The sequence below is a fragment of the Emydura macquarii genome, unplaced genomic scaffold, assembly GCF_026122565.2.
Source record: "Emydura macquarii macquarii isolate MOO-44397 ecotype Brisbane River unplaced genomic scaffold, CSIRO-AGI_Emac_v2 contig_3671, whole genome shotgun sequence".
NCBI classification, from domain to species: Eukaryota; Metazoa; Chordata; order Testudines; family Chelidae; genus Emydura; species Emydura macquarii.
This window is the reverse complement of record NW_027133808.1, coordinates 6,806,152-6,831,613: the sequence shown is the minus strand read 5'-3', so window position 1 is coordinate 6,831,613 and position 25,462 is coordinate 6,806,152. Positions and strand designations below refer to the sequence as shown.

At 37.3% G+C, this 25,462-nt stretch overlaps 2 protein-coding genes and 1 non-coding gene across 3 annotated transcripts in view; 2 read left to right on the top strand and 1 right to left on the bottom strand.

The window, feature by feature from the left end:
• UBAC2 (UBA domain containing 2) overlaps positions 1-25,462 on the top strand; it is a 154,175-nt gene that overhangs the window by 67,762 nt on the left and 60,951 nt on the right. The window lies entirely within an intron of this gene.
• On the bottom strand, positions 3,783-18,207 carry LOC137145925 (G-protein coupled receptor 183-like). The gene is made up of 2 exons (XM_067536922.1): positions 18,132-18,207; positions 3,783-6,999 (listed from the first exon to the last, which is right to left on the bottom strand). The coding sequence occupies exon 2, from the start codon at positions 6,993-6,995 to the stop codon at positions 5,898-5,900; it is 1,098 nt and encodes a 365-aa protein (XP_067393023.1). The 5' UTR covers positions 6,996-6,999; positions 18,132-18,207; the 3' UTR covers positions 3,783-5,897.
• LOC137145929 (U1 spliceosomal RNA) lies at positions 22,665-22,828 on the top strand. Its single transcript, XR_010917800.1, has one exon. It is a non-coding gene; the product is annotated as a U1 spliceosomal RNA (small nuclear RNA).

Genomic DNA, 25,462 nt, shown 5'->3' with positions numbered 1-25,462 from the left:
TATACAGCTTTAAGGGAAAACTGTTTGTCTTTACATATATAAACTTTTTAAAAAAGAAATTCTAATAGAAGTAAAAAAGCCAAGCTGATGATTTTCTTTCCGCACAATTTTTCTACAAAAATTAGAGTACAAGTTCCTCAAAATATTGTGTATTGGTGTATTATTTCAGGTAAATACAGACATTTAAAAAATGTTTTAATTGGCCAAGTTTGTTCTCTCCCCTTACGTTCATTTTTTGGGGAGGTGGAGTAAGGGAGAAGATGTAGGAGTGGGGAATGTGACTCACAGCTGTTAAAATTTAAACCACTAGATTACCATAGTGGATAAAAAGAGAATAACAGCAGCAGCAAAATCTAAGTTATTAACCAGGACAATAGATCCCTTTAGGACTCCAATTCTTTCATAAGATTAAGCTGGACTGATGGTTGCATACATTAACTCAGGTAGTCATGGGGTGACCAGATACTAAGTGAAAAATCAGGATAGGAGGTGGGGAGGTAATAGGCACCTATATAAGAAAAAGCCCTAAATATCAGGACTGTCCTTATAAAATTGGGACATCTGGTCACCCTAGGTAGCCACAGCAGTTGGTCACAATCATTACTTCAGCTACATACACTATTTTTGTAACTCTTAATAGGTTTGGAGTTAGTGGAGCCGTGTGACTCTTGGGGTTTAGATTATCATCCAGAGTTAGACACACACAACCACAAAGTGAAATACTATTAAATTTGCTTGTTTCACCTCTTGTGTGGAGGTGTCAAAATCATGCATTACTATGTGTTGTGTGCCATCCTCTGCTTTGTTCCAAACAGGCCCTGGAAACTTTATTTTTTTACTGTTTTCTTGCAACCAGACAACTTTTCCAGGCAACTTCAGAGGGCAGTCTGCTGGCCCTCTGAGACCTCCTGAGACTTTGGAGGGGCTCACTCTTTTGTTCCCCACACTCTGCAGTGTACAGGCAATGTCTCTTTTTTCCCCTCTCTTCTCTCCTCTCTAAATCTTTAAAAATTATCTCCAAAAGATTATGCTACCTGCCTGAATCCTGCTCCCTCCCCAAATTCCACAATAGTATGATTCTAAACAAACAAACAAAAAAATTACAGTAAATAAATAGCAAGTGTTCTGTCTGTTCCTCCAGGGCAGTATTATTTTGTAGTCCTCCTCTTCAGTTTGTAATATAACCTGCTGCTACTCTTCAATATCATTTCCCTCCAAAATGCCCTCTGTTTGGCCTCTGTTACTACAAACTGAGTGAAGGTTCAGCTACCAGCACTGGACCTGTAGATGGAGAAACAGACAGTAACTCTCAGTCAGCGCTTCCAAAGCAGAGAGGCTAACCAGGTTAGAAGTTGTAGGGGTGATGTTGTAAAAATAAGCAATGACAAAATATTTTGCAAGCAAATATGTTTATAACTGAGGAGGTGCACTTGCTTCCTGTTCTTGTCTACTACTGAGAAGTGACATCTTGTGAAAAAAGATTTATAGAATCATATCTTTGTGCTGTTCTGAGAAACAATTTCAAAATGCAGACCACATCTCATTGCTGTTGTAAATTTAGCAACTCTTATAAAGCACATAAGTTCTCCAATAAACGCTCCCCTGAACCTAGATAGTTAATTGAAATCTGAACATAGATTAACATCTATTTTTTTCATAAAGACCTTAGAGGCAAGTCCAAATGAAGATAGAACTCAGTCACCCCTAGTTTAAATGAATTACAGTAATATGTTTTTACCTGTAACAAAAATAATATTAATTAACAATTCTGATTATAAGTAACCTGATTATATACTGGATCATGGCTTAGAGTAGTTGATGATATTTCTTACATTAATGAAGTGAATCATGTAAAATGTTTATTATGCCAATAAATTCATATGGCTTCATTCTTTTCTCATTTATACTGGTATGAAACTAGAATTACAGTACTCCTGATTCTCACCAACGTGAGAGGAGAATCAGGATTTGAGTTTATGGGCATAGTTAAATTTTCAGACACCAACATGCAAAGGAAATTACAGGGGACAATGTCTACTTCTCATATTCGTTCTTTCTGCAGTAGTTGATAAAATGATCACAGTATATTGTTCTGCATTGGAGACATAGCAAGGGTTAATATGATTACTTCTGCATTGAACAAGATCCTTCCATTCAGATCACATTATAAATAGTGATGAGCAACTTGTTTCCAACAGACCAATTGTCAGACTTTGTTTGATCACTTATCTTGTTTGTTGTCTATAGGGAAGCCACTAGGAGAGGTTGTGAGACATTGTGATTTGCACATGCCACCAGACTCTATATCTTTCTTGCAGTGCTGATAGCAGTGTTGCATAACTACTCTGGTGTCTGGCCAAGATTAGCAAATAGATGAAAGGCAGCTGGCTGAAGCTAAACCAAGTCAAGACAGAGATGATTTTGATGGAAAGTGGGAAGCCTTTTGAAGAGCTAGAAAACAGTGTAGCATCTTATGTTTTTGAAAGAATCTGCCCTCAGATTACCAGATAGCTTTGTAGTCTGGAATTCTCTTAGCTCCTCTTTCTTCCTGGACATGCACAGAGTTAAGTTTGCCATCTGTGGCTGGTAGTAAGGCTTACACCTCTTGGTTTCAGATACTGACCTGGCAAGTAATCCATGCCTTTTCAGCTTTCAGACTGGATTGCTACAGCTCACTGTATTTAAGAATTAGTACATTAATGTTAAAGCCCCATATAGTCAAAAACACAGCAGCCTACCTCAGCAGCAATGGCTGCTAGGAACACATCACCCTGGCATTCTGCTTTCTATATTGACTTCCCGTAGGACACTAGGTAAATTTAAAGATGACATATAATTTTAAGGCTCTCCAGATGTTTAACTAAACCACTTAAAACAGTGGTGCCTCTTGCTAAGGAAACATAACTTCCTTCCAGAATCATACCCCACAGGAAAGAAGAAATTACCAACAAATTGATCTTGAGAGAGTGGGGAAACAGAGCTTTCTTGGCATCTGGCCCAAGACTAAGACCAGAGGAGGTAAAGATGACTGCAGGCATTACTGCCTTCATAATGAGTACAAAAATCACTCCTTTAGCTTCACCTTTCTACAAAATCAGCAACAATTAAAAAAAGAGGAAGCAAAGAAGCTCTTGCACGCACACACTAAAAATATTCTAGCAACCTCTTGGGAAAGAGGAGAAATAATTCTTGTCTATCTCTTGAGCTCTTCCTTATTTCTAGTTCATTTGGGGCATATTCAGATACTACAGTGATGGGGGGTGCTAGAGAAGAACCTAAATAGAGGACACTGAAAGATTTTCCTCCAAGTACATTATATTTCAATTTGACGTAAAGGTCCACAAATTGGGTGCTGCTTCTCATCTGAATCTAGTGTACATTAGAAATAATTATAACCTTCATTACATAATGCACTAAATTACTATGAGATAAATTATGAAAACGATTGTTACTCACGCAAAGTGCCACCAGGAAATTGTTTACAGTAGGTGATTAATAGACCTTGTAATTCAGTTCTAGGACATCTTTATTTTATGGAAAGTGGTGTCTCATTAAATATTTGAGGAAATATATTAAAATAAAGAAAAAAAGAGTTAAGGGGCACATTATGTAAGACTCTTCTTAAATATACTATTATCTAATTGGACCAGTGCTGCAGTCCTTACTTAAGTGAAACTAGCATTTTGACATGAAGTTAGTTGTTTAGTTTTTAAAAAGTCACAGTAATATTTTTAGATTTAAAAATAAAAGAATGATAGATGTGAGAACATAGTGAGGGTAAAGAGGAAGCTAATATTTTAATACTAATTTGTGATTTGATTTCATTTGTTTAAAAAAAACAAAGATATACATAAGTGCTTATATGGTGACGTACTGTTTATGTTCATTACATTTTACAGGCAAATATACAGAATTGTCTTGGTCTGAGAGTCTTACAACCTACAATTAGACTGAATGCATGCCATAAGTAGAAAGATGGATATTAATAATATGGATGATAGGTAGTGGTAGGGTGGTGTCTCATGCCCAATAGGAATAAGATGTTAATAAAACCCATGTTTCCTGTTACAACATTAAACTGTTAATTTTGGTTTTGTGACAAGTTATTGCTGACTTACTGCCATTTTGACAATTGTCATTAAACATATTTTAAACATTTTAATAAAGAAAGACAGGAAAAAAAGAAAAAATAGTGGAAGCTTTTACAACTTAAACAATGAAATAAGTCTTTCATTGTAACCGTTATCCTTGTTCTATTTCCCTTTAGCAGTATTACTGACTTTCATGGTTGGAAACCTCCACTGATAGTCTTTAGATAGTATTAAAGATGGTATATACTGTACTTTTTTGTGAGGAAAGGAGGAAAAAGTTACTTTAGTTGTTCCTGAGTTGCTGCTGTGCTGTTCAAGTATGGTCCAGGTTCCTTTAAGGGAAAACATGATGAGATGAACACACACAAATTGGGGGATAAAAATAGCAAAGATAAAAATTGCAGCTTCTTTCTCTGGTGATGACTTTCAATTGCAACCTCACTGCTGGAGAAACATAGACACAGTACATGGTCTTATTGCCATTCTGAGATCTGGCAATCTTTTATCAGCATTGGGCTGTTCCAGACATTGTTTTTAGCTTGTCTTTTGTGTTCACAGGCTCACAGCAGTTTTAAAAATGTATGTTGCCTGGCTAAGCCAGAGGCTCATTATAAAAAAGACAGAAGAAGAAAAATTTTTAAAAATGGAGAAATAAGGTGTGAAAGACCATGATGCATTAGGAAGGGTCTGATGGGAGGAACCAAAGACTCGCATCCTAGGTCTTGTTCAAGAGTCAGCCAATTCTGGGGTGGGGAAGGTGAGGGTGGAGGTGAGCATATAGGGTAGTGGTGTCATCTGTTCCCACTCTGGCTTGGTCTTGTCAGGGCATCTTTCAGGATCAGAACGATGAAGGCCCTAAAATGTTCTGGTGCAGCAGCAGTGGTGAAGTTTTCTTCTTCTCCTGCTGTTCCCAGTTAGTAATCCTTCACATAAGCAGTGTCCAAGAAGAGGTGGTCACACCTCCCATTAAAATTAACAAATTAAACACATTTTGGTAATTTTAACTATAAACATTTCTTCCCATTTCTAGAATCTTTCATCTTATTCTTATGCCAATCTGTGACTTTAGCAGGAGACTCAAACACCCTTGGATAGTTGTGGGGAACAATGCTCTCTTTGTTGTTTAGATTTTCTTACACATACAAAATTTTACAAACTAACAGTGTCTTAACTCTTTTTCACTTGTATTTTCACAAAGTTATCTATGATACATTTAAATAAGATGTTCATATTCTGAATACTATAATCCAACTTTGCCTCAAAGGTTCTAAATTACATATTTATAATTGTCCATGAAAAAATATACTTTTTATTTTCCTTCAAAAGTTGTTACCTTTATTGTATGTCTTTACCCTTGCTCTGTCAATCCAGTGCACACAACACACCATATTAGTCAAGAGTGCGTAAATTGGAACTCAGTCAGATGTTCACCCATTTTCAGGTGTATTGGTTTTTAATCACGCTGAGCCATTACTCTTTTTTGTTCATTCCTTTCAGAGAATTAGTATATAGTATGAATCAAGCCTTATTAAAATCCAGGAATGGAAAGTGCAGGACAAACTCAGTGATGGAAATCTCCTGGAAAACTCATGAAACCAGATCAAAGTGATTCAGCTTGGAAAATATTAATTTTGAATTTTCTTGTTTTCATATGACCTTTTATTTTTGAGTCCAACATCACCTTTGATTTCCTAAGATACTGTGAAACAATCTTTCTTAATTTGTTGCACAGGAAGCATAAACAATATTTACTGTAGGCCTTTTAAACTTGCATTATTGCAGCATAATGCAAACTTTATTTTCAGTTTATAACTTTCCATTTGAAGGTTTTGAAATTACAATCATGTTTTCTCCCACCTCTCGTGAGCTTTCTTCATGAGCTGACCTGACGGCGCTTGAAACTGATATACTAACTTGACGTTTCAGTATTTTCATTATTCTCCTCTTGTATCCTTTGCACGCAAAGAAATAGATGAAAGGATCCATGCAGCAGTTAAAATTCATCAGAAACACAGTATAATGGAGGGACTTCTGGAAGATTTGCTGTTCACTGCACAAAGGTTGATACTGAAGCTTCTTAATCATGTGTTGGATAATTGCAATGTGATAAGGAGTAAAACAGATGACAAACACAACAATTACAAAAATGATTGTGTTGATGGCCTTTTTGTTTATCCCTGATTTTTCGGTTAATGGATTTTCCTTAGCAGTCTGAATAAGTTTGCAACTAATTTGAGAATAACAAAATAGTATTAATCCAAGGGGAATGATGTACCCTATTAAACAGGCAGCAAGAAGTATCCACGGTAGATGTGGAATTGTTTCAAAGTTTGGATATTCCATGCATGTAGTCCTTTCTCCCTCCTTGTTTGACATAGACTGTATGAGCAATGGAAGTGTTTGGCTAAATACAAGAAACCAGACAAATATGCAGATATACTTGGCATGTTTAATTCTTCTGATTTTGTTGTATCGAAAAGGGTGGACTACGGCAAAAAACCTGTCAATGCTCAAACAAGTCATAAAATTTACACCTGCATATGTGTTGATGTAAAATATGAGAGCAGTTAGTCTACAAAGTGTTTCTCCAAATGGCCAATGAAATCCTAGTGCATAGTATGCTATTCGTGTAGGCAAAGCAGTAGTAAAAAGAATGTCTGAGAGGACAAGATTTGTTGAATAGAGGGTGGTAGAGTTGATTTTTTTTCTGTTTTTAAAAATGACAAGAAGGGCAAGTCCATTTCCAAGCACTCCAATAATTAAAATAAAGCTGTAAAACATAGGCAGTAAGATCCTTGCTGTATTTTGATGTTCATATACGTCGCAGGTGTTCGTCCGTGGAGTTGTAAAAGCTGTGGTGACAGTGTCCATTTTCACAACTGGTGTTTCTGAAGGAAATGCCATAGCTCTACCAAAAAGAACAAAACAAAAGGGAACATTTTGTAATAAGTATAGAGAAATTTCTTCCCCCTAGCAGCAGTCAACTGATCTTGCAGCAGGCCAACTTTCTAAAACCTGAAATGAAACTTGATTATGATGAAATAGGTTTTTTTAAGTTTTTTAAAAAGTTTAGCTCTCTTGTTTTGATAAAAGAAAACAAAATCGTGCAGAAAGCAGTGGTTGGTTGAAATGGGGAATTCCTAGATTTGAAGAATATAATTTTGTAGAAAATAAGATGTTTGAGGTTAGAGAGAGAACTTCTGGAAGCCTGGGAGGGGAAAAACCCCCTCAGTTTTGTTTAAAAGTAAATGACACATAGTCATGTGAAATTAGCAAAGGTCAGACAACTACAGAAACCTTTTTAAAGTTGTTTCTGTGAATTTTAGGTAGTTTTTATTGTTTTTTGTTTCTTTTTTAATTTGCTAACAGTTTCTGGCAGTGATATTAAATTTGTGACTTATTTTAACATGTAACTAGAATTTGAGCATCCCTATATTGATCTTTTAAATCTTTAACTTAGTTTATAGAGACCAGGCCTTTTCAACATTTTTATTGCCTATAACAATTGAATTTGAAACTGTCCAAACTCATTTGATTCTTGAACTAAAAGGTTGTTTTCTGCAACATAGTCCAAGTATAGTTGATTTCAAGTGGTTGCTCACACTGTCACTGAAGCCACTCTTCAGTGGCTCTTGGAACAGATGTGTAATCTAGATATATGACATATTTGTTGACTAAATGGTAGTACAGCAAATATGGAATGACTGAATATATTTGAATAAAAATATAAGACTCAAAGTCTGCAACTCTTGATTTTCAGGGCCTATAAATATCCTGGCTAATCTAATAGAATCATAGAAATTAGAGATGGAAAAGACCAATAACATCATTCACTTCATCTCCTTGTGAATGCAGAATGTGCTCTATGATACTTTTCTTGTGCTTTATTTAGTTTAATTGTAAATGCCCTAAGTGATAGGGCTTCCACCATTTCTCTCTGGGAGACTGTTCCACAAGAATTTTCTCCTGCCATGCAGACTACATTTTCTTAATGTTTTCTTGTTCCACCTAACTGCGCTGAAATGAACCATACAAAATAATTCCTCTTCCTCTTTGGTAGCACCACCCTTCTGATATGTGTGTACTTTTGCTAAGTTCTTTCTTAGTAGTTGTTTAGTGAAATTATACATAACATTTTAGCTCAGTTTTTTTAAAGCAGATTTAATTGTACAAAGCACTAGAAGATTGGTTTGCATTTTTGGAGGCTATTGCTAGTGAGATTTAAAAAACAAAATAACTTTAATTTAATGGAGCCACCTTTATGTGAACATGCCTTACTCATTACTTGTGTGTGATCTGATTATTATACTTCATTTCCTTCCTCTCCTTTCCCCCTTTTTGCCTGTCTGTGACCCTCGTGTGTGTGCCTGAATTTAGTTTGAAAGAGCTTCAACAATGGTGCCTGTCTCCTTTTCCATGAAGTGCCTAGCACACTTTTCTCAGTGTTCAGTGTAATTAATAATAATAGAAGGGTTTGTAAGTTAGTCATAAAGACCACACTCTCCTTCGCACTTTCTTTGTAGCCATTGAAGGCTGGCTATTGGGGCCTATGAATCCCATGACCACAGGATATTTGATTTATGGGGGACAGTGCTGCTTGTGATGCTAGAACTGTCACAAATTCTGTCCTAGCTGACTTCCAGTAGCTGAGACAGCTCTTTTGCTGAGCAGCCAGCTATGACCTCACGTGGCAGACTATTCAAGACTGAGCCCTGGTCTAAACTTACCGGGCGATTCGGTGGCAGTCGACGGGAGTTACACAAAGTAGCTTGCGTAATTCCCGTCAACTGCTGTGCTTCCCTTCTGCATGCCATCTTCACTGCACTCCACTGACAGGAACCGCGTTTCTGTCGGCACAGCACTATATCACTTGAGGGGGTGGTTTAACTGTGTCGACTTCTGGATCGACTGAGCAGGTCTTCACTGACCACTCAGTCAATCCAGATAGGTTGATCTGACGGCGGCGACTTTGCCGCCGTCAGTGTAGAAATACCCTGAGAGGCAAACTGGCCTACTGGATTAAATGCAGGACTGTGAACAAGAGATTCCTGCATTAGCTTTCTGACTTTGACACAGACTTCCTCTGTGACCCAGGGTGGGTCACTGATCACTTCTGACTTAGTTTTCCATTTGTATAATGGGGGGTGGCATTACTTATACACCATTCTTCACAAGGGAGTTATGACAATAGTTAATGTCTGTAAAGTGCTATATAAGTGCCAAAATATACCAAAATGCACAAAATCCTCTGGCAGCTGAGGGGGTGTGGGAGGAGTATGCAATTGCAATGACATCCAGGCTAAGTTATTTGGATAACTGCTCTTAAGTGGTGAACTTTATAAAATATTGGAAATTCCACAGTCAGGTACAACAGAGATAAATCATAAAACTGTCTGAAAGTACCCATTTTTCAAATGCAAGTTGTTTATCATAGCAGAAGAGGATCTGGATGTCAAAACATGTTTTTAGTTTATTTATTTAATAACTAGTTCAGCAAAGCACTCAAGCAAGTACTTTAAGTGCATACATGTAGTATATCTTGACTTTAGTAAAGCTTTTGATACTGTCTCGCATGACCTCATAAACAAACTAGGGAAATACAGCCTAGATGGAGGTACTATAAGGTAGGTGCATAACTGGTTGGAAAACTGTTCCCAGAGAGTAGTTATCAGGGATTCACAGTCAAGCTGGAAAGGCATATCATATGGGGTCTTGCATGGATCTTCTGGTATTGTTCATTGTCTTTATCAATGATTTAGATAATGGCATAGAGAGACATTTACAAAGTTTGCGGATGTTACCAAGCTGGGAGAGGTTGCAAGTGCTCTGGAGGACTGGATTATAATTCAAAATGATCTGAATAAACTGAAGAAATTGTCTGAAGTAAAAATGAAAAAATTCAGTAAGGACAAATGCAAAGTATTCCACTTAGGAAGGAATAATGAATTGCACACACACAAAGTGGGAAATGACTGCCAGAGAAGGAATACTGTGGAAAGGGATCTGTGGATCACAAGCTAAATATGAATCAACAGTGTAACACTGTTGCAAAAAAGCAAACTTCATTCTGGGATGTATTAGCAGGAGTGTTGTAAGAAAGACAGGAAAAATAATTCTTTTGCTCTACTCCACGCTGATAAGGCCTCAAGTGGAGTACTGTGTCCATTTCTGGGTGCCACATTTCAGGAAAGATGAGGGCAAATTGAAGAAATTCCAGAGGAGAGCAACAAAAATAATTAAAGGTCTAGAAAACATGACCTATGAAGAAAGGTTGAAAAAATTGGGTTTGTTTAGTCTGGAAAAGAGAAGACTTTGAGGGGAGGTAATAGTTTTCAAGTACATAAAAGGTTGTTACAAAGAGGAGAGAGAAAAATTGTTCTCTTTAACCTTTGAGGATAGGACAAGAAGCAGTGGGCTTAAACTGCAGCAAAGGAAGTTTAGGTTGGACATTAGGAAAAACTTCCTAACTGTCAGGGTAATTAATCGCTGAAATAAATTGCCTAGGGAGGTTTTGGAATCTCCATCATTGGAGGTTTTTAAGAGCAGGTTAGACAAACACCTGTCAGAGATGGTCTAAATAATACTTAGTCTTGCCTTGAGCGTAGGTGACTGGACTAGAAGACCTCTCAAGGTACCTTTCTGCCTTACACTTCTGTGATTACACGATTCTTTAAGTCCCATTGACTTCAATGGCACTAACAACAAGCTTGAAGTTAAGCACATGCTTAAGTGCTTTGCTGAATTAGGAACTAACTTGCCATCTGCGATTTGGTCAGAATGAGCACATTTGAATGTCTAATTAAGAACTTGGAAAAAGATGGAGATAGAACAATGGCATAGCAAAGATTTATTTTTTAAATAATTTTTAATTGCTAAGAGATGTATAACTGAAAATGGTCTTTTTTTTAGCAAAATTATTATTAAAATTTAACACCATTTTAGTGTTACTGAAACCTGAAGTTCTGTTTCTACTGAATAGCTTTTTTTTTTTTTTTAACTGGATTTCATTTACACTAATGCTGCCCTGTGTTAACACTTGACTGTGAAAATTGAGCTTTCTCACCATCTAGCAATTTTATTATATGATGGTCTTTTCATGACTTGATCAAGTAGAGTAATTCCGTAACCCTTCTAATATTAGTCACAGCCGTACCCTTGGCCCTTACCATAGGGGAACTAATGAAGCTGTGAGACAGTTTGCCAGAATTCTGGAATATATGTGAAGTCTTTAAACTGCATGATGTTGAAGCTGACTTCAAAGCTGAGAGTCTACCAGTCACTCATATAATGGCAAATGTTATTTTCAGTATTATCTGTTCCCCTTGAGGTATTATACAGTACACAATATTTAAAAACAATTTCAGACTTCTGTGTCTGAATAAATAAATTATATAGAAAATGTGAGAACACATTTCTAAAGTGTTCCAGATTATTAGTTTTACAATTTATGGTTTTCTTTCATTAAGATTCAGAAGAATTAAAAGATTGATTGATAATCTTCTCTCTCACTCTTTGGTCAGAATGTCCTATTTATTTCAAATTGGTCACAATTCAGTTTACTTATAGTACATACTGTATCATAGTATGAGTCTGGTCAGTGAGTCCTGGCACAGTTAGCAGAAGTTTATAAAGTTTTCCATAAAGAATAAATCTGTAGATTTGTGGATCACATATTTCAGATCTTAAATTGTTATACATATCTCCATATAGTGCTTAATGTTATATTAAATTCGATTATCTTTGAGAGAGACTCTCCAGATACTATATCAGCTCCATAGTTTACTATTACAGAAGACTGTAGGAGAGAAAAAATGGTCAGACAGCTTGTACTGATAAATATTACTGGTATGCAGCTGGAGATACATCATAAAATGTGTCATATATCAGAGATCAAAATACTGCATTCTGAGTTGGAATTAGAATCTGAAATGGATTATTATATCTTGATTTAAGATACTTGGCTACAGCTTTTCTAGCCTTTAGTTTTAAGATTTTTCAATTGATGAACTTATTCAGCAATAGCTTCTTCATGCTTTTAGTGGATAGCCTAATTTGAATTTGTGTAAGTAAGCTTCAGTATTTTGAATAGGAAATATTGGTGTAAAGTAATGTCCATTATTTAGTGAGACTACAAATGTTCATGAAAGCAAACATACAGACATTAGTTGTCTGTTTTTTAGAGAGCATTTGCCAAGAATTGCCATATAATTATAATATTTCTGACTATAATGTTATTTGAAAAGGTTATGCATCATTCAGAGCATTTTGGCATGGTGTGAATGGTCATTTAATAATACATTTATCTTCCTGAGGATTTCTTTGATTTGCTTTCCTGCTTCTTCTCTCCTGTCTTGGTGTAATAATATTCCCTTGTAGAGTCATATAGACAGGGTCTTTTCCTTGTTTCTCACTGCTGTTACAGGCCTCCAGACTCATCTTTGGGGGGGGAAAGATCCTGGGTGCTCTAAAATCATTTAAATATAGGAAACTGGTGTTTCTTATTTTATTCTCTTGTATTTGATCTTTTCTGACCAGACCTTCACTGTTCTACTATGGTACCCCTCTTCCACCCAGCTTTCCCTCAGAGACTAGACATGACTCATTGCAAAAACATTTATAAAATCCTTCACTTATGATAATTAAACCCATTGCAGTATGGCAACAAACTGAAGCATATTCAGTGAATAATTATATGTCCTATTTTTTATTCTTGCAGAATTTTGGGATTTGTACTTTTCATGTAATAATAAAAAATGCAGATTATCAGTCTGGCCTAAAATGATCTATAAATATTTCTAATATACATAGTACATACGATGCAAATACATATAACTACAATGTAGAAAAAATATTGTTTTTGCTAGGCAAGAGTAGATTTGCATAAATTGTATCTGTAGCCTTTATTAAAATATAAATTGATATATAAATATGTAACTTCTGCTGCTATGTTGCCATGTAATATTACTTACTTACTTAAACTGTAGCTGTTAGTACTCTGCTATTGCTCAGATATCAGGCTGATGTGCCTGGTATAAAAACATAGATATGCTGAGAGAGAATCTTAGCCGGATTGGTTTTGCCTAATCTTGCAAGCACTGGACTGACAACCATTAAGGGGGAACTTACTTCCTAGAAGAAGGTGTCTAGCATGTTTTTAAATAGTCCAAGAGTGTTCCTTGATATCCAGGCTGCTCTGTTTGTTTCTTGGCAATTATCATTATTGCTTAGCTTATTGGTTCTCAACCCATGGCCCACAGGCCGCTTGCAGCCCAATCAGCACACAGCTGTGGCCCATGTGACATCCTCAGGGCCATACAGGTAGTGTGTGTATGTATATGTGTGTGTTATATATAGTGTGGCTGCAGCTCAGATGACACATAGAGAGCGGCATATGCGGCCCACAGTGGTAAATAGGTTGAGAATCACTGGTCTTAGCTCGTTATGTGACTAGAGTACATAAACCCTTCCCCCTAACCACTGTGACAATCCACTAGGTGGTAGAAAAGGGCAGTAGTGTTCTGCATTCTCTTGCCTGACCAAAAGTGAAGAACATCACTTCTTCAGTGCTCCAAGCCTCAGTCTAATTAAGCAGTGACTTGACACCTTGCTATGATTGCATTGTGCTCCCATTGAACTATTGGTTCAGTGCACAGAATTGGTGATTTACCCCAGCAACTTTTTCTGTCATGAATCACAATACGTTTTTAAGCAACCTCCAAGAACTGCTACTGGAATGGTATTACTTAATTATATTGTTAAACTAAATGTCCCCCTCATGTCACCTATGTTGAAATAGTCCTTCTGTGTGGTTAATTTTTAAAGCAACTAATAGAGATGAACAGTTATTTTACAAACTGTGTTGTACCTTAAAAAAAAACAAAAAAAAAACTATCAGATTTCAGCAAATACTTGGATGCTCTTGACATGCACCAGTCACACATGCATGTAGTCCCATTAAATTCGATGGAACTGTTCATGTGCATAAAATTTAAATATATGCATAAGTATTTGCAGGATTGGGGCCTTAGACTGTATATATGTAGACTGTATACAAGAGATACAACTATTTCTCTCCCCCATTCTGGCCTAGCTGAGTGAATTTTTCTTTTTGTTCTCTCCTTTTGCTATTTCCATAGTGTGGATGAATGAAGATAACCTTATTATCTAGCTTCTCACCAGGGTTTGGCATGTCTAAACGGCTACAACCACATATAAAACATTACCCATAATCTGATGTGATCTATGCATCTTTTTGTCTTTATAAATTTTATTGTTTGGAGGCGAGCAAGCGTGGTAAAGGTGGAAAGACCATTGTTATTCACTCTATATAAGACTGGCTTATTTACTCAAATATGGCACACACAATATTTCTTTAACTAAAAGACAATATAGAAGAATAATTTTTATAAATGGTTAAAAACAGAATAGAAGGAGGGTGAGAGGAACAGAGAGTGTCCAGGCACCATATTTTCTGCTGGTCATGGCTGAAGGACACTCTTTGTACCGTTCACACCCCATTTTGGGACATTGCAAATCTTGCATAATTTGAACATTGAGAGACAATGGAAGATGGGAACACTGTAACGGAGTGGTCATGGCATCCCATACAGTCCCAGTTTCAATTTTCCTTTAGCTTCAGACGTCTTTTCTTTTGATCAATTATTTTTGCTATTCTTTGAGCATATAAATAGCACATAGTAAGGAATATGTGCTTCCTGCATTTGAGAAAAATACATTCGTTTTAACAAGGTTGTGAACATTTGAAAATTGCATGCTAAATGAGTGCAATAGAAGATGTTAAGATATGAAGTGCATACTTCAGAAGAGAGATTGGTGTGCATTAGCAGCTTGGAAAATGCACAAGGTTTCAAAACAAATTGCGGGGGGGGACAGCAGGAAGGCATGCTCTAAACCAGTGTTTCTTCCTGAGATCTCCCTGACACAGTTTACGAATGCAGCAAGCCAGTCCCTGGTATCAAAAAGGTTGAGAAACATTGCCCTAGGCCATCCTGACCCTTTCTCACACTCCAGGCTTCTTATGTAGTGTTTTTAATGTATTATATTGAGTTCAGATTTCTCAGGTCTGTTGGCCTGTGTCCCAGAATATAGTGGGGTGTCTAGATCCAGTGAAATTTGAACTCTTTGACTGAGGAATGGATCCCCAGGTTGCTGCCTGGGCATGGTCCATAGCCACCTTTTTGGACCTCTTCTCTGTGTGTTGTGAGAGACTTTTGAGGCCAGTCCCTGGATCTATCCTTCCAGTCTACTTACTCAACAGAGGCTCCAGCACAGATCTTGTAAGCAATACACCAGAGCATCTATTGAGTATATATATACTCCTTGAAGTACATGTTTATTAATAGTGCTGCCATAGAAGTACACACACAAGGAGCACCAGTACAATAGTTACAAGATATGTTTTGCTTCCAAGGAGTGCATATTCATGCAGATTATTTGTGAGTTGTTTCCCTTAAAATGCACCTAGGAAATAAATTCAAAACACCATGTTAATGGAACACTAATGTTGCACAGTTAAAATAAAAAGTAAGAAAATGCAAAAATTAGGGTTCTATAATAAAGATAACTATACTCTCTTGGAAATGTGTTCTGTAGTATCTTCTGTGCCTGTTTTTCCATTGTTAGAATTTTAATTTATTATATTGTTAAATGCTTAACGGAACTCAGAATATGCAAAATGGTTGAGCTGATGTTTCTATAGGAAATGTATTTTATTTATATCCTGGAGAGATTTTTTTAACTGTACATTGGATAATGTTTTATGACAGGTTTTTTTTTTTGTTTGTTTTTTTTGCATTCTAAAGTAATAGAAACTTCAGTACAATTAATGTAAACAAAAGGAGAAGAACTGAAGTACTGCTTGTTCAACGAGCTAATTGAAGATGCAATAGGAAGTCTTAAGTCTACTGTCCAGTGATTAGTCATGTACCATTCCACTTTTATATTTAGAAATACAATCCAAATCTTGGCTTAGTTTCTTTGTTCTCTAAAGTGTAAATATGTAAGATTTGTCTGCCCAGCATTCGTCACTCTACAGTGATGAGAGTGATGGACAAAAAGAAACTTTGGAAAGGAAACACCTTTGGAAGCTGAAATTAAATTTAACTTACGAACAACTAGCACATAAATAATTTAAATAACTCTAAAAGTCCTGGCATTTTTGATGGAGTGAGAGAGTGTGTGAGAGTAAGGGAGAAAGAGCACAAGCCCAGGTGGTTACTCATATACAAATCCCATTTTGTCATTGCAGGAAAGATGTTTGTAATAGTGGGAACAGGCATAAAGGCATAGAATTTAGCAGTTGCATAGTGTAACAGAGATTCCCAAATTGGTGGATCATTTGCTGATCCACAAAGAGCTAGCTGGTTACATGATGGTGGCACTCCTTGCTTTCAGAGATTATGATGGATTAAGACAGCTTTAAAATATATTAAATACTTTTGTAATATTACTTTGGCATGTAAACAAGTGCTATAATTTTCATAGCAATGCTATGCAATTGTAAATAAGAGATGGGGTAGTGTGTGTGGTCTGGCTGAATGGGAGAAGAGGTGGCCACCTAACAAATTTCTCTCTCCGCATGTGGTCTATGTAGGTTATGAAAAATGCGAGACTCCTCTAATGCAACGTCTACAGTTGTTAGATCTGATTTAGTGCATAGACCAAACTGATGTTGACACAACTAAACTCCTTTCACTTACTTGCTTAAAATTTCTAAACTGAATAAAGAAAGAACCAAAATATATGTAGCAGTGGAAAAACTCTGAACCATTTAAAATAATACTCCTAAAATCAAGTAAAATTTCAAATGGCAACTTGTGCTTTTAGCCTTGAATGCACTCTCAGTTATAATTAATATGCTTCTTATTCATGTGTAACCTGATCTGCTGCAGTCTGTTTAATCTGTTTTATTTATTAAAAGCTACATAACTGTAATGATTGGCTGTTAAAGAACAATTTCGAGAAACTTTAGGTCTGTCTATTCAAAGGGAGCTGATTCAAGTGCTAGAAACGTGAACTGTTGAGTTAATGATCCATATAGCTACCAAAGCTCACCTTCTTTTCTAACCTTTTTGCTGTTCGTGTGCTCAAAGATTTATGGGTTGTCTTTATTTTGTTTGAAAAGTTAAATGAAAATTAAGAGGTGCTTAATCTGAAAAACTGTATTTCTTATGTGCTATTGTAGTATAAAACATTAATTTATTTAAAAACCAAACACCCACCAATGTTGTGTTACCTTCAGCGTATGAAGATATTGAGGGCATTTTGGCAAAAGGAATAACTATACAGAAAAAACTTTGAAGAGACGATACTTGTCAAAAGATGAAAGAGAAATTATTATATGCACCCTGGCAAGTTGTCATTACTATATTGTTTTTAAGCATGAGTAGAGTTAGTGATTGAGAAGCATTTGGGCTGAGAATAGCCTAAAGACTGTTCATACCCTAGAAATATTTGTGATATTACAAGCTATCTGTTTGCTACCTCAGTACAAGTGTGCTTACAGAAACTCTCAAACTATTAAAGTATCCTGCCAGCTTCATTGAGTGACTTATGCAGAGAGACAGAGATTTGGATTTATAAATATGAAGTCTTTGTTTGACAAACATTGAAATATTTACTGAAAAATACTTTCTTCAACATTAGTTGTCTCCACATTGGTATGGTTTAAATTACATTATTTTGCAAAAACTGTCCGTCTTAATGCAGCAGTGCACATTTGCATTTTATTTTTCAAAAGGCTGTATTATAAATAAAATGTTTTAATTCAACCTGTTTATCATTGGACCCAAAGATGAATTGGCACCTGGATTAAAAATTAACTGATAGTCTCTATTTTAACTTGCCTTAGTAAACTGTTGTAGTATAGAATTTCTCCTATTCACATTTCTCTCTCCCACCCAAAAAGTATATATCCATCCAGCCACATGAACAAATTCAGTATATTACAAGCATACATTAACTTCCTGGAACTGTTTGTTGTCTATCAATGAAAACAGCAAATTACTTTTCAGTACTTACATATCAGTGGCTTTTTAGATCCTCTGTGCAGTAATAGTATTTGGCCATATAGCTTAACTATGAAAGCTTCCCCTTTGCACATTGTTTTTAAGACTGATTACGTGAGACTGTCCTTTTATGGAGTGGTGATGTGCTTTCCTCTCTTGTGCTTGAAGAGTTTTTTTTCTGTGCTCTGGTGTTGATTCGCTACCTGAGTTTTTAAGGGAAGTGAAAGCACCTATCTATTTGAGGTGCCTTTCTGCTGCTGCTTTTTAAATTAATCTATTAAAAATATTAACTAGAAACAAAAAGCCCCTAAAAGTTAGTGATACATAACTTCTATACAAGGGACTTTACCAAGACGTTGCTTAGTTGAATCTTTAACCAACTAAAAATTCCAGAAAGAAGAACTTTATATATTACTTTCAAAAGAATGAATGCATCTTAAATTTGTGTGTGGCAAAGAGCTGTGTACTTAAAAATCAGGCTATTTAAAAAATGTTTTGCAGATTATTCAGCTAAATGACAGTTTAACATGATAGAGACTTGGTACTTAGGTTCCATGGGGATAGATACTATATAAAAACAATACTGTCAGTGGTCCATGTTTATACTATCGATGCTTCGATATCATAGTGAACAGACTTTAGAAAGATATTCTTTGAAACTGTCTATAGTAGAGTAGAAAAGGTGAGTGAGTAAAATAGCCTTCATTTGACCAACTTCTATTGGTGAGAGACACAAGCTTTTGAGCTACTTAGAAGTTGGACCAATAAAAGATACTATTTTACCCACGTTGTCGATCTAATATCCGGAGACTGACATGGCTACAACGCTGCATGTGGTAGAGTAAGCATTCTAGGGACTGTACCTTCTCATTAAGTTTGCAGTGTGTATTCTTATAATATTCTGATCACTGCTGTAATACTAATAATAAGTTACAATAGAGGTATAAGTCACACATGTCAAAAGTGCTACAAATAATTAAATAATTAAAAAAATTAAAACTGATCCAAAAGTTGGCTTTATTGGAACACATGAGGAAACATGAAAGGAATGGGGTTTCCAAATTTTATGGTAAGCTATTGTCACCTGGTATAACTTTGCTTCTGGGTAAACAAAATGTTTTTCAAATAGTTTAAATCATCTGCTTGCTAACAAGCTTATTGAGATCAATGACAGATGGAAAATCCTGTCACTTGCTGTTATGACTGTGATCTGTAATTACCTGGGATTTTCCCCAGAAATTCCTTCTAATCAGTGCTGCAAAAACTGGGTTGTGTTTAGTGGCCTGGTTTAGTGACCTGGTTTTAAAACCTGAGTGAGTAGGCATGATTAGGAAGTAGATTACTAAAGGGTCTGATCCTTTAAGATACTGAATGCCTCCTCTCAGATGGATGGAGCTGAGTGGTTGTTTAAACCTTTCATCAACTCATTAGATCAGGCCCTTGTTGTATGTTTCTGTTCCAGCATCAGATTCGGAAGGGCTTTGAGATGATATACCAGTTATTTCCTTTGGTGGATGGAGGGGTTAAACTGCTTCATTACTCAGCTTCACAACAGAATGGAATCCATTTCTATGAGGAATTGAGAGAGAAAAACTGATGTTGAAGGGAAATTACACAAATTACACGTGACTAAACAAAGCAATGCTGCCACTGTATTCTGTGCTCAGCAGTATAAATACTTAGTACATCATCAGAAATTTCTAAATATAAAGTTGGGTGTAGTACTTGGGCAAGGGCTGACTGTCTTTTTGTCCTGTTTGTACAGTGTCTTATCACGGGGGGTCCTGGTGCATGACTAGAACTCCTATGAGTTATAATAAACAATAATATCAAAAGAATTAGATTATTAACTGTCATCTTTTTCAAGGTTGCTTTTACCATTTTGAAAATGTCACCAAAGTGTGCTCCCTCCCCTTTTTGACACCTGATCTGATAACGTCATGCGTGTCTTTGATAAGTTGGATTACTTAGAATGCACTCTCTTCAGCCACATAGAAAGCTTATCCAGTCTCCCCAGCTAGCATAATGTGACTGTATTGTTGTGGTAGAGGGACACGGAGGGGATTCTTCACTACTTGGTTTCCATTATTAAGCCACTCCTATGACTACAGTATCTGATTGCCAGTTCCAGAGTTAGAACATTAAAACAAGAAGGAGAATGTCTGTCAAACAGGGTTTCATCTCCATTTGTATATATAGGTATCACAGATCTGGTCAAGCACCCTCTCATGGCCACTCACCAGGCAGCTATGAGGAAATTCAACCGCTTGATCCAGTTTGCTTTAAACCTCTGGAGTCTGAACCAAATCCAGGCATTCCCCCTGTCTTAGGGTTTCTAGACTCACTCTCAGGGTGCAGATCCTCTCTTGAGCACCCCCTTCCTAAGAACTGAGACCTTTCAGTCCAGCTGCCTAGCTTCTATAATGAGGGCTGGCCCATGAAGCTCAAACATCCTCTCCCAGAACTTCAGCTGTGTGGATGGTCTTGTTCTGGATCCACAGGTTAAGTCTTGAAAGGGATGTGTGATGGTTGTAATACATACCACACAGATCACCATTGCTCTTTAATAGCATGAGAAAAGCGCAGATCTATACAAAAATAAACCCAACACACATTCCCTGACTCAGTTTCCTTACCAATCTAAAGCATACAGTGGATTTAATTTGATTTAATGATCTTCTGCATTGTCAGCCCTGTACCACTATCACTAGTGCTCTGTGGGTAGCCAACTGAGAGTGGAGCATTGAGGTGATTTGCTGTTGGTAACTTGTGTTGCTGAGGAGGCATAATGTTGCATTTTGCATTACCTGCAGTTTTCTTGGGGCTGATGCTCTCAAGCCCAATAAATAGCATTGATATGAATGTTGATTTAGCTTACATTTCTGCAGGCACTAGAATTCTGCAGCCAATATGTACTAAAGAAAGATGTGTAGTAGTTAATAATAGCAGTAGTGTAATGGGTTATTCCAAATTCCAAGTGAAAAATCACTTAATGGTTATTTCTGCAAACTTTACTCTGAAAAAAATTCCATTGATTACAGTAGAGATTTTTGCAGAAGTACATCTGCAGGTTCAGCTCTCCAATATTCACTTTATAAGTTGTAAAACCAGATCTCTCTCTCCATGAATTTTGCACTGACATTTGTTAATTTTTAAAGTATTTAATTTTCACCTCTTTTAATTGTTTTCTTTATTTAATTTTGAGTTTTGTCCTTTTCTCTTGAAGAAAAGGACAAATAGGAGTGTCTACCTGACCTTTTCTATATCAGATTGAAAGCACTTGTCAAAGTGCTGACCATGTAAATGTAAAGCATTGTGTGACTGTGGGCTGGATATGTTGTCCACATGGTGTGGCAAAGCACCCCCTCAGTCTTGCTAGATGATGGCCGTCTCCTCTGGCGGAATGGGCCTGGTGTAAATCTACCCCACCCTGGATGAGTCCTTGACTTCTCTCTTCAGCGCCTCTCCGTTAGCACGTGCGGGGAGGGCCTTGGCTCGGGCATGTGGAGTGCCCCTCTCTCCCACCAGGAGGGGTGTGAGTCATTCAGTCTATATTGCCCAGTATCGTGTCGCCCTGGGGTCAAAGCGGTATCAGCCGTTTCCTTCCAAGCTGGTGCCTGCTGCTTCTGCTGCTCCTCTCCTGGGGAGAAGCACTATCTTCTACTATGAGGAAATCTTTCTTCCTGCTGCCACAAGCCTTCTGGCAGCTTGTTTTTCTCTTCCACTTCTCTATAACAGAGGCTGTGTTTTAATAGGCCTAGAATAGCCTTTGATTGGGTTCAGGTGTTTCTAATTAACCAGCAGTAACCTCTCCCTGGCCTGCAGGGTAAAGGGTCTTTAGCATCCTAGGACTGACATACCTGCCTTCAAGTACCCTTTGAAATTTGACAGCACCACGCTGTACATCCTGGACAGACATTATAAATAGCTAGAAAAACTGGGAAATCTCGTGTCTGGTTCTGCTTTCAAATAGGGAAGCGGGACTGAGCAGAAGACCCATTCGCCCTGCCATGACTTCTAAAGGCTAAGAGAAGCCACTTGAGACCACGTCTAGTGCCATCTCTTCTGAGAAGACAAAGCAGCTGCTTCATAGGAAGGAGGAGACAGAAGAGGCAGAGCAGTTGTGATGGCATTCATGCCCCAGCATGGCGCCCCCTGCTGGTCGTCTAGAGGATTAGCTGCCTCAGCCGGCACACCCTCTCCTGGTGATACCTCTCCGCTTTATCTCTGCCTGCAGACCGGCCTCTATCCAAGTACCACAGTGTCCTTTTCCAGACTCGGCCCTGCGGCCTTGCCGCCATCCGTGATTTCCCCCTTCCGGGGATGGGGGAAAAGGATCTCCCAGTCATAGGGTCCACAAACTTCCCCATAGGAAGTTGGTGGAACCCAAGCCCACCCAGTCGTCTGGGTCCAGGCCATAGGGGGTGGGTATCAAAGGCCAGGGAAGGCTATGCTTCAGTGTAGCCACCGTGCCGCCGAACGTACGGGCTGTGGTTGCCCCTCCTCTTCCCGTCACTTATGGGGGGGGAGGGGGAAGTACCCTTTTATACTTACCTGGCAGGGGAGACACCATGATCACGAAGGTGGTTTTCCCAGGGCGAGGCTCATCCATTGCACTGTGGGTGTGCTGACCCCTGTGATTTCCCCAAATGCAGGAAACTCGACTGCATAATTTGTGGTAGTGGGGGACTGCGTTCGTGCTCTCTCCTGGTCTGGTTGTGCGAAAGCAGTACCCTTTTATAGCTCTCCAGCCTGACTTTATCACAGTGGCATGTTCGAAGTTTATTCTATTCATAGTCATATTCTAAGCTTTCCCTTTTTTGAAAATGGAAGTTTCTAGCCCTCGTAACTGCAAAGGTGTAACGTTCTAAATGTGAACAGAGCATAAACTCAGTTTCTAGATAGCCTGAAACTTTGGCTCGAGAAATTGTCACAACCACCATTCCACACCCACCCCCCAACTCCCAATTTATCTAATTGTGGTATTAACTCTAAAGCCTAATGATGACACTTGAAAGGCCAGCATAAATTATTTTATAGCTGATCATTTTGTGGATAGAATGGGGCAGGGGCTGGGAGAGGGGGATTAGGAATTACTGCAGGAAAAGAAATGTAGAAGAAAGAAAGGAGAGGCACAAAGACAGAGAAGGGGGAAAGAAAAGAAAGATGCTGAAGGAGGAGAAGGAAAGGGCAGAAACAGCAGTGGTCCTAAGGAGAGCATCTTTTCCCATTGAGTGACATTGACTGGGATAATATCTTATTGAAAATTACATTAATTCAAAGTTTTAGGATCCTGTCCTGTAATTTACTATGTGTGAGTGAATCGTTGTACCTGTATAGATTGAAGTGGACACTGGAGTCCACTTGTGTGTTATAAAGTTCAGGATCAGGGCTTCAGTCACTATATAAATGCCATATTCAACCTTTGATTCATTTGCTCAACTCCCATTGACATCTTTGGAAGATCAACTGTGGATATTCTGTGGGAGTGTATAGTCCTAAATGTATGCCCCAGCCGTATAACATAATTAAAAGAGCAGAATATGTCTCTTTCCACAAAATGAGTTTGATATCGCTGATTTAGAGTAAGTATAAATTATTTTGTGTGTTACTTTTACCTGTACAGAGCTGTTGACAATGGTAAGATTTTGCTCCTCTTAGGAACTGAAATTCATTCAGAACCCATGCAGAGCCCAAATGGATTTAACTAGGAGGTATGGATTCAAACTAAATAAAAGAAAACTTTAGAGTAAATATCAGACATTCTAACAATAAGGAGTAATCTCCGAAGGAAATGCTGTAACATCTGTGTTTTGAACATTTGAAATAGAATCGGTCAAGGCAGTCATAAATGTAGGAAACAATCCATCATTTTTAGAAGGGACAGACAAATTGAGATGAGTGAATAGGTCTTTTCAATCTTATATTGCTGTGAAGATCGTCCTCTCTGTTTAAAGTAAACATTTATTACTTAATCAGAAAAACAGACATTGCAATAATTGGTTGCTAAACTCTGATGACAGAGTGAAGAAATATTGAGGTAAAATGACTTGTAGATTATGGTATCTTGTGAAAAACACTTCTTGTTTAAAAAAAAAAAAAGTGCTGTTGGAGCAAAGGTTTTAAAAAACCCTCAGTTTGCTGTACAGCTTCTAATGATTTAATATTAGCTATTGTTGGTTATTATAAGAAATTGAAAAGTCAAGTGGGGGAAGGTTGATTCTACTCTGTGGCACTAGATTAGTTTGTGGAAATTATACTGAATTTCAATGCAATTAAGGTGACAAAACTAGTGTTACAGAGTGGAGTTAGAAATGAATAAGACAGGGCATGATAAAAGTAGATAAAATAATGATAATGTAGAGAAGATAAATCAGAAGCTAAAATATATGAGGATGGCAAATGAAATTGGAAGGCATCAAATTTAAAACTGATCAGAGGAAATAATTTTTACACAATGGATAATTGACCTGTGGAACTCAGTGCCTCAAGATATTGAGACCAACAGTTTAGTAATATTAAAAAAGAAAGAGACATTTATATAGACAATGAGAACATCTCATCTGCAGTTACATTAATTATGATTTTTTAGAGGACATCACTCCAAATCTGATTGATTGCTATCACCGTTAATTGATTGTCTGCTTTCACGTTTCTTGCATCATCCTCTGAGTTATCTGAAACCTGGCCATGGTCAGACACAGGATGTCGGTTAGATAAGTCACTGGCCTGATCTGAGATGGTATTTTCTGTTTCTTTGTTGCAATTTACAGTGTATATTAACATTTAAGGAGATTGTAATGTTTTACTATCTGTGTTAAAATACAGTTTTGGTCTTGGGAAATTTCTTTCTGCAGTTTCTCTTCTTAAATGCATTCTCAATTGTAAAGTCTGTGTATGTTTTGAGTCATTATTTCACGCAGAAGGAATAAAACCTGGAAAGTAAACTACAGTTTTGGCAATCTGTTAAGTCATTTGCTCAAAATTCAGGGAATTAAAATGTTACAGGTCAGAGAAGATTTGGAAGTTATGTCTGATCTCTGTTCTGCTATTCCTACTTTTACATGCAGTTTTATGGATGTATGCATATATACTCCATTACCTTGTTGTGATTGTAGATTACTTCGATAATAAGATTTGAAATTTAAAGAAAAAGTTGGCAAGTTGAAACATATGCATTTTTTTAAAAAGCCAGTAGGTACAGAGGAGCACTGGGTTTGGACAGACACTCCAGTAGGGGAGGACCTATTAATTCTCTGTATCCTAGTAAAAAGGAGAGGATGGAAGTTGATAACATACATGAAGGAACTGAAGAGAAATAGTCAAATGAAAAAGAGTCCAATT